This window comes from Suncus etruscus, chromosome 1 (genome assembly GCF_024139225.1).
Source record: "Suncus etruscus isolate mSunEtr1 chromosome 1, mSunEtr1.pri.cur, whole genome shotgun sequence".
NCBI lineage: Eukaryota > Metazoa > Chordata > Mammalia > Eulipotyphla > Soricidae > Suncus > Suncus etruscus.
The window spans coordinates 173,507,112-173,515,953 of NC_064848.1; the positions used below are offsets into that span (position 1 = coordinate 173,507,112).

Here is an 8,842-nt window from a genome sequence, read left to right on the forward strand (position 1 = left end):
TAAAACATTTATATTCTATTTCTATACATCAGCAACATTTAAAAATAAAGTGATCATGACCTGCTAAGTGATATATAAAACAGGCAGAAATCTAGAAACAAGGAACCTCAGCATTTCAGGATTAACAAAATCATTAAAATTAAGAAAAATCTGAGAAACTGTCCATCCAAAATAGCTCAAGAAAATGTGACAATTAAATGTAAGATAGATCAATTCTAATATATAAACAAAAAAGAAACAGGCTGAAGGTCATACAGGAACTCAATAATACCTTTGCAAAATCTAAGTAAATCTGAAACTTTTAAAAATAAAAAGTCTAAAAATACATTATGGGTGACACAGAGATAAGGTTAATAAACAAAGGTAATTTTGTTTGCTAATTATGGAATACTTCAGTTGATAAGAAAAACAGAAAGGAATGCCTTTCCTCCTTCCCCTACCAAGAAGAGCAATGCAATATTCTCACCATAATCACAAACATTTCAATAATGTGGTAGGAACTAAACAAACAGAAGGACACTGCCTATAAAGAGGAAGCTCATGCTAAATTAACCAGTTCTTTAGTTACCACCTGGGTCCTTCCAGTTTCCTTACGCTGAGTGTTATACCTCAACTTGGATCTCAGGATTGCCTCCTGCAGCTGATGCCACCCTTACAAGTCCAGCTGCTCTCTACTCAGGGGATTTAAAAGAAGGGAATAGTACCACTGATGGGAAGAAAGAAAAAAAGCATTTGAAGGGAGGGAGAGAGGGGGAGAGGCGTGAGACAGGGAGAAATGGAGAGAGAGAGGGGCAGAGAGAGAAAGAGGGAGGGAGGGAAGGAAGGGAGAAAGGGCAAGAGGAGAGGAGAGGAAAGAGAGAGGGAGGGAGGGAAGGTAGGGAGAAAGGGCAAGAGGAGAGAAGAAAGAGAGGAGAGAGAGAAAGAGGGAGGGAGGAAGGGAAGGTAGGGAGAAAGGGTGAGAGAAGAGGGGAGGGGAGGGGAGTGGAGGGGAAAGGAGGGGAGAAGGGGAGAGGGAGAGAGGGAGAGAGAGAGGAAGAGGGAGAGGGAGAGAGAGGGAGAGGGAGAGGGAGGGAGGAGGGAGGGAGGGAGAGAGAGAGAGAGAGAGAGAGAGAGAGAGAGAGAGAGAGAGAGAGAGAGAGAGAGAGAGAGAGAGAGAGAGAGAGAGAGAGAGAGACTGAGACTGAGACTAATTACCCAAAAGGGAGGCAGACTGTCCCTGGAGCAAAGAAAAGGCAAAGACAAATATATTCCATCTGAAAAGACCCAATTACTCTTAAGGCTGATTTAAGTAGCGACATTATAAAGTCAATGACAGATCAAAAAAAGTTAAAACATATAAATTACTCTACACAAACTGAAACAGTACAGCATGGGCTTGGGGACATTAGATACTATTACTTACTACTTCTAAATTATATTTTGGTTTATAACTTCAATCGCTTTCGCTCTGATAAAATTGTAATCACCATTGACTTTCACCAAAATCTTACGACAATTAGAACCCAGTCGTCCAAGATTATTTTCATTCACATTAAAAAATATTTTAAAGTATAGATTGTAACTTAAAAAAAAGGTAATAAAAAAAAGTAATGCTCAAAAAAAGTTAAACTACAGGAAAAAAATTAAACCGTAACCGAATTTCAGGAGAAAACATCTAGCCCATATCAAGAAACCTGAAAGAAAAATATCAAAGGCGAAAGAGACTACAGCGGATAGGGCACTTGACTTTCACTCTGCTGACCCGGGTAGGGTGTAATCCACAGTATCCTATACACCGCTGAGCACTGCCAGGTGTGGCCCCAAAACCAAAACCAAAATCGAAAAAAATATCCATACAGCATTTTCTTTTTCTTTTTCTTTTTTTTTTTTTGTTTTTTGGATCACACCTGGCACTCGGGGGTTACTCCTGGCTCTATGCTCAGAAATCGCTCCTGGCAGGCTCGGGGACCATATGGGATGCTGGGATTCGAATCACCATGCAAGGCAAACACCCTGCTCCATGCTATCTTCCTGGCCCTGCACAGCATTTTTATATTCATCAGAACAACCCACTTTAAACTCCAGCAGGATTTAAATAATCAAAACGTAAGTCCTACAATGGTAAAATGTAACAGTACAGACCTACTAAAATTATCTTCCATTCCACAGCACGTATTTCATCTAATCTAGAGAAAGAAAATGTGTTTGGATGTTCTGAAAACTTTACTTTTTTGTTTGTTTTAGGGCTACATCAATGGTACTCAGGGATCACTCCTAGCAGTGCCCAAGGGGTCCAATATATAATGCTAGGGATGGAGCCTGGATCTGTCACTTGCAAAGCAAGTGCCCTAGCCACAGTATAATCAGTCTGGCTCTCTAACAACTTTTTTGATTTTTGTTTTTGTTTTTGAGTCACACCCAGCAGTGCTCAGGGGTTTACTCCTGGCTCTATGCTCTGAAATTGCTCCTGGCAGGCTTGGGGGACCATATGGGATGGCAGGATTTGAACCACCGTCTTTCTGCACACAAGGCAAATGCCCTACCTCCACGCTATCTTTCCAGCCCCATTACCAACTTTTTTAAGTAAACTGAAAGTTCCAGGTAAGTTATAGCTATCAACAATTACACTTTATACATAATTTATCAATATTAAAATTATCTCCAAATATTTTAGTAAATTTTTAACAACCACTTTAATCTTAAAATACAAATATACTAAAGAGTGAATGAAACAAAATGGGAGCTAGTGCCTTAGCAATCAGGATGGCAATTAGAAAGAATCTTGTTCATCCCACAAGGACTTTTATATCCTGATATATATGAACATATCTATTTCCACATATATACACATCATTTTACATGCTATTTATCACATTTAAAACTAAGGACTAAAATATTCGGCAGAAAAACTGAGAAATGCAGCCACTCTCAAAAAATAAAATCAGGGGCCGGAGAGATAGCACGGATGTAGGGCGTTTGCCTTGCATGCAGAAGGACAGTGATTCGAATCCCAGAATCCCATATGGTCACCCTGAGCCTGCCAGGAGTGATTTCTGAGCGTAGAGCCAGGAGTAACTCCTGAGCGCCGTCGGGTATGACCCAAAAATCAAAATAAATAAATAAATAAAATAAAGATCAAAGTGATTAAAGATTAAAAATAAAGATTAAAGTGTTTGAGGGCTAGTTCATTAAGAGAGTTAAAAGCATCTGTCAAAACAAATGTGAATATACAATACATTCCTGTACAAACCCTGGTCTTACCAAGTGCTTACTGAAGCTACAAACCAGATTACATCATATCCAAAAATAAAATCATTCCTTACTTAAATGTATGTGCAGTTCTTTTATTGTTCATTGGGATGTTTTGACAGGAACACATAGTATTTGTGTAATTTAGGAGTCATAACATATTTAGTATAGTTTATTCATAAAATTTTGATATAACCACCCTACCATTTTGCTAGCTACCTTTCTAGCTCTCTAATTATTGAAGCACAATCTTAAAATGCCAATTGCTCTAATTGTCTCAAAGTCTGATTTTCAAAAATGTCAAGTTTTCGAGTGGAATCTTAGTCACTTTTGTGTCCTGCCCTCAGACATAAAGCTATAAAATGAAGTTCACTCTTTACCACTTGCTCTTCCAAGTCTTGATGTCTTTCCAAAATCTGCCTGTACTTTATACATTTCAATGACTTCAGTTGTAATTTTTGTTTTGCTGCAAATGTACCATGCAGTATTATCATACTGCACATGCGCATAATGCATATTCATCATACATGTAGCTCTCAATTAAAATATAAATCCCTTAAAATAATTTTTAAGGATGATCAGAATCCGATTCCTATCTAGATACCTTCCATGTCACATATTTAATTTTCCTATTTATTCATAATTTAACAACAACAATGGCCTTTAAAAACAATACATTTCAAACTCATTCTCTTTTTTAGGGTTTTTCTGCTTACCATTTTTTCTGCCTGATATTTCTGATCCTAACTTGAACTTACATAGTTGTTAATTTTCATTAAATTGCCATGGTATATATTTGTAAAAATATACAGGAAAAAATGAAAATAGGTTCTATATATGAGTTATAGAGATATCTGTGCACTCAACTTTTAATGAAGTTCTTCTTTTTATCTAAAATGTTTATCTGTCAAGAATCATTATCAAATATCTTGGCACACAGCAAGACACTATTCATTTACATTTTAAAATTAAAGATTGTGGGGGCTGGAGAGATAGCATGGAGGTAAGGGCATTTGCCTTACATCCAGAAGGAAGGTGGTTCAAATCCCGGCATCCCATATGGTCCCCCATGCCTGCCAGTGACGATTTCTGAGCACAAAGCCAGGAATAACCTCTGAGAGCACTGCTGGTTGTGACCCAAAAACCAAAAAAAAAATAAAATAAAATAAAATAAATTTAAAGATTGTGAACAAACTTTTTATAGTCTAAAATTAATACAAACTTCAGTAATAACACGAAGAGATGGTTTGTAAAGTAATATTTGGTCCTAAAAGTAAAGAATGTAAAATGAGGGCCCAGAGAGATAGCACAGCGGCATTTGCCTTGCAAGCAGCCGATCCAGGACCTAAGGCGGTTGGTTCGAATCCCGGTGTCCCATATGGTCCCCCGTGCCTGCCAGGAGCTATTTCTGAGCAGAAAGCCAGGAGTAAACCCTGAGCGCTGCTGGGTGTGGCCCAAAACCAAAAAAAAAAAAAAAAAAAACAAAGAATGTAAAATGAAAATAATCCAACTTTTTTACACTATAATTTTTAAGATTATGAACCGTATGTCCTATGAATGTTAAACAAGTCAACATTCTTTGAATGTCTTTGATAGAAGAGAATGTAGTATAACATGTAGGATGCTTGCCTTGCACATGGTCAATGTTCAATACCTGGCATCCCATATGACAGACCCTCTCTCCCCATGTACACCAAGCATAATTCCTGACTGCAGAGAAAGAAATAACCCATCCAGCACAGCCAGGTGTGGCCCAAAAAGCTACAAATAAACAGATATCACTTTCCAAAAAGAAATCAACGAAGCCTTCATATTAATACAACGACCACCACAAATAATAATTACAATGCCTTAAAAAAACAGAAAAGTCGTAATACAAAATTTCTAGATACCCTTTCCAATTGTCTGCATATTCATACAGAAGAGAGCACTGGCAGAATTAACTTGAAGTTGGCCACAAAAATACATGATGTGAGCCAGAGATAAAACAAAGATTAAAGGATTTGAGGGCTGAAAAAGAACATACATTAAAGAGGTCTGTTACATCTTAAGATTCTAAGACACCACATGGTCCCAAGTCAGTAGCCATCCCAAACTCCCACAAAAATCATCATTTTGTTAAGAACTTTATAAAGTTTCCCAAAACAAACAAACAAACAAACAACAACAAAAAAAGAACTTTATGAAGTCCAATTCCATTTTTCTTGGGATAATGCAGCACGCTTTTCTTGGGCCCTTTCTGCAGTTAATGAGGAAAACTATAGTTGACAAAGATAGTTAAGACTTCAAAAGTCTGTCACGATATGAATATTTGAAGTAAAAGAGAATCACCATGGTGAAATAAAACACAAACCTGTTATTTTTAGCTGGCTTCATACCTAATGCTGTTCTACCAAAAACAATTGTATCATGATTTTTAGAAAGTACATAACACATTCATATATCATTAGAAATTATAAACTGCTTTCACCTGATAAGTCATGGTGAATAAGGTCAGCAAAATTAGGGTCTTCACCCCACCAGAATATCCACAATTCTCTTCTTCCAGGTCTTTGATCTCGCCGCCAAACACCAAGTACATCTGCCTTAAGGCAGCGACTAAAACTGCTCAAAATGGGGTCTTCCTCTGTCACCGGAAATAGAATAGGGGCAGAAGTTGGGCCTTGCCATACATATCTTTTCCATTTAATTCCAGTCAAGTCGGCCTGGGGGGAGAAAACAAGAGTTTTTTTAAAATCAGCAAAATTAGAAATACTATTTACCAATGTATGTTTAAAATGTTAAAAGCAGAAAAAGCCCAATACTGATAATTCAACAATCAAAATGTTCAGGAAAAGAACAAAAACAGTTTAAAAATTAACCTGTGTCAATGAATAACAAGGCAATAAATCTACCCCCAAGGAGAAATAAAATTATGTTGTGGGCCTAAAAGACAGTACAGCAGGTAAGGCCTAACCTTGCATACAATCAACATGGTTTGATTCCTGGTACCGTATACCATACCCTGATCACCGCCAGAATACAGAGCCAGGAGTTATCTATCAAGTGTGCCCCCCCAAAGAATTTATGGTAAATAAAAGCCTATTAATATGATACACGAGTAGATTCCCACTCTAAAGTTGTACTCTAACAGGTCACATTTGTTTCTAGGCATCAAATAGTTAACAGAAAATAAAACTTTTTCCGTATTCGCCATTCCGTATTTATAAGCTATAATTCTAATAAAAAGACCTGAATGGCAACTGACAAAAGTCTTAATTTTCCACATACCATACCTCTTTTAGGAAAAGTCAAATAGCTGTCACAAAGGCCTCAGATTTGTGCTAGTCTCTCTTCAAAGAACCTGATCCTTAAAAGTGCCAAAAATAGACTAAGTCATGGAAGACAGAAATGTAAGAGCTGCTGTATGTATTACATCTAAAGAGATGCTGATTAGTGAACATGACACTCGGAAAAACATCTGTGAGGGTGAAGGGCATGAAAGATCGCAACTTAGCATCCTGAAAGAAATCTGGAAGTTCTGTACTTCTATGATCTAACTTAAAGGTGAAATTGGATAAGCTGCCAAAAATGAAACTGCTGATACATGACTGGCAGTTTACACTTGCCAACTAGTTGTGCTCCGCCCACTCAATTCACTTACCTATCACAAACTCTCAATTTTCATAGCATGGGGAAAATTTAAAAAAAAAAAAGAAAGTCACACAAACTTTAAATCACCGAAGAAGCTAAGCTACGGTCCAACTCAACTCGGGGCTAAGTATTTGCAACAGTTGGTACTTCTGAAAGTCGTCAGCGTCAGGTGCTGCCAGGAACCCCACAATTACAATTGTCATCTCAAGTCGGCTTCCCAGACTTGGAAGGTTCACTTCGCTCAAAGGAGGGGGCCGGCTGCCTGCGCAAAGCGTTCGAAAAATGCCAGCACGCCGGCGAGACCGGGAGACAGCCGGTATGAACCCGGGTTTGGGTCCCCTCCACACTCATCTCACACACACACACACACACACACACACACACAGACGAGGTCCTAATCAAAAGCAAGATGGCTAGAATTGTGAAAATGGCAAACTATTTCCAAAGTTTGGAGAGGAAGAAAAGAAAAAAAACAAAACACATATGCAGTGGCATGTACTACTTTTCACCCAGCGATCTCAACTCACGCGAGGAAGAAACCGCGTTCGTTGGGTTCGAACCTCCGCGATCTCCCCTTAATCTTTTTGTAAAAAAAAAAAACAAAAAAAAAAAAAAAAAACCCTCAAGGCCGGCGGGTGTCTAAATTGGGGGTGGGGGGAGTCCTATTTCTTGGGGAGGGGGACTGGAAATCGAGGGAGCCAGTGAGGGGGGGGAAAAAAAACCCATCATAGTCTCCTAAGGAGGCGCCAAGGCGGTGGTGGGGTGGGAGATCGGGAGATCGGGCGAGAGCCCCAAAGTGTGAAGGACTCCACGGTCAGGGAAGAAATTAAAAAAAAAAAGCAAAAGAAAAAGAAATAAAGCCAAAAAGAAGGTAAAAAAAAAAAAAAAGCCAAGCCGGAGCTCCGATCGGCCGGGATTGGCTTGGGTTGATTGGGGGATTGGGGTGGGAAAAAGACGAGGGAGGGAGGATCTGGATGTAGGGAAGGGTTTAGGGGGCCGCAAGTTGCAGGCAGGCCCACTGGGAGGGTGGGAGGGTGGGTGAGAAGGGAGAGAAAAAGCGGGAGAACCTGGAAAAGGGGGGGACCCCCCTGGACAAGGCCAACAACACACCACCGAGGCCTAGCCCGGAGGGGACGGAAAGAGGAGAGAAGAACTCGGGCACCGGGGCTGGGATCCGATCCGACCCCAATGCAACCCAGCAGCACCCCGAAACCCTCGAGCGAGCGCCCCCCCGGCCGGACCCTGCCCCGCCGGCCTGGCCTCGCACTCCCTCCGTCCCTCCGCCCGCCCTGCCGCGCCTCGCTCACCAGGCAGAAGAGGTTGCAGTGACAATCTTCCAGGCTGGCCCCGTTCGGCACTAAGGAGGAACTCATCGTCCCTCACAGCAGCCGCGGCCGACCGTCCGCCATTACCGCCGCCTCCGCCCGGGGGGGAGCAAAGACACACGCGGGGGGAGCCCGGCGGGCGAGCGGGAGCGAGGGGCGACGACGGGGCGACGAGAGAGGCCGCCGAGCCCCGCCGGGCCTAGTGCAGCCTAAGCCTGGCCGGGCCGCCCCCGACGCCCGCCCGCCCGCCCGCCCGGGGGCGCCCCCAAGGCCGGGAAAGCGCGGCGCCCTTCTCGGGCTTCTCCTGGGCTGCGGCGGGGACCCAGAAATGGAGGGCAGAGGAAGAAGAAGAAGAAATCGCACAATAAATGAGATCGAGCGCGAGCCCAGATGGAGGCTGCAGGGGACTCGCAGGGGAAACTAGGCCAGGCCCGGCCCGGCCCGCGGCGACGTCCTCGGCCCGCGTTGCGCCCAGCGAGCGAGCGAGCGAGCGATCGAGCGAGCGGGGACTGCGGCGGCGGCGGCGTCTCACACCATCTTCCCCGGCTGCGCTCCGTGCAGGGGGCTTGGGGCGCTGGTGCTGCTGCTGCTGCTGCTGGCGGTGGTGGCCTTAAGGTCCGCTCTGCAGCGGCCTCCCCGCCGGGAACGCCGTCGCC

General features: G+C 42.5%; 1 protein-coding gene across 1 annotated transcript in view; it reads right to left on the minus strand.

The window, feature by feature from the left end:
* Window positions 1-8,286, minus strand: part of MED13 (mediator complex subunit 13) — a 105,400-nt gene extending 97,114 nt beyond the window's left edge. Inside the window, exons 1-2 of the mRNA XM_049764678.1 lie at window positions 8,169-8,286; window positions 5,699-5,933 (exon numbers count right to left, since the gene is read on the minus strand). Of these exons, the coding sequence (XP_049620635.1) occupies window positions 5,699-5,933; window positions 8,169-8,234 (301 nt within the window). The 5' untranslated portion in view covers window positions 8,235-8,286. The remainder of the gene's footprint in view (window positions 1-5,698; window positions 5,934-8,168) is intronic.
* Between the last annotated feature and the right edge of the window lie 556 nt (window positions 8,287-8,842).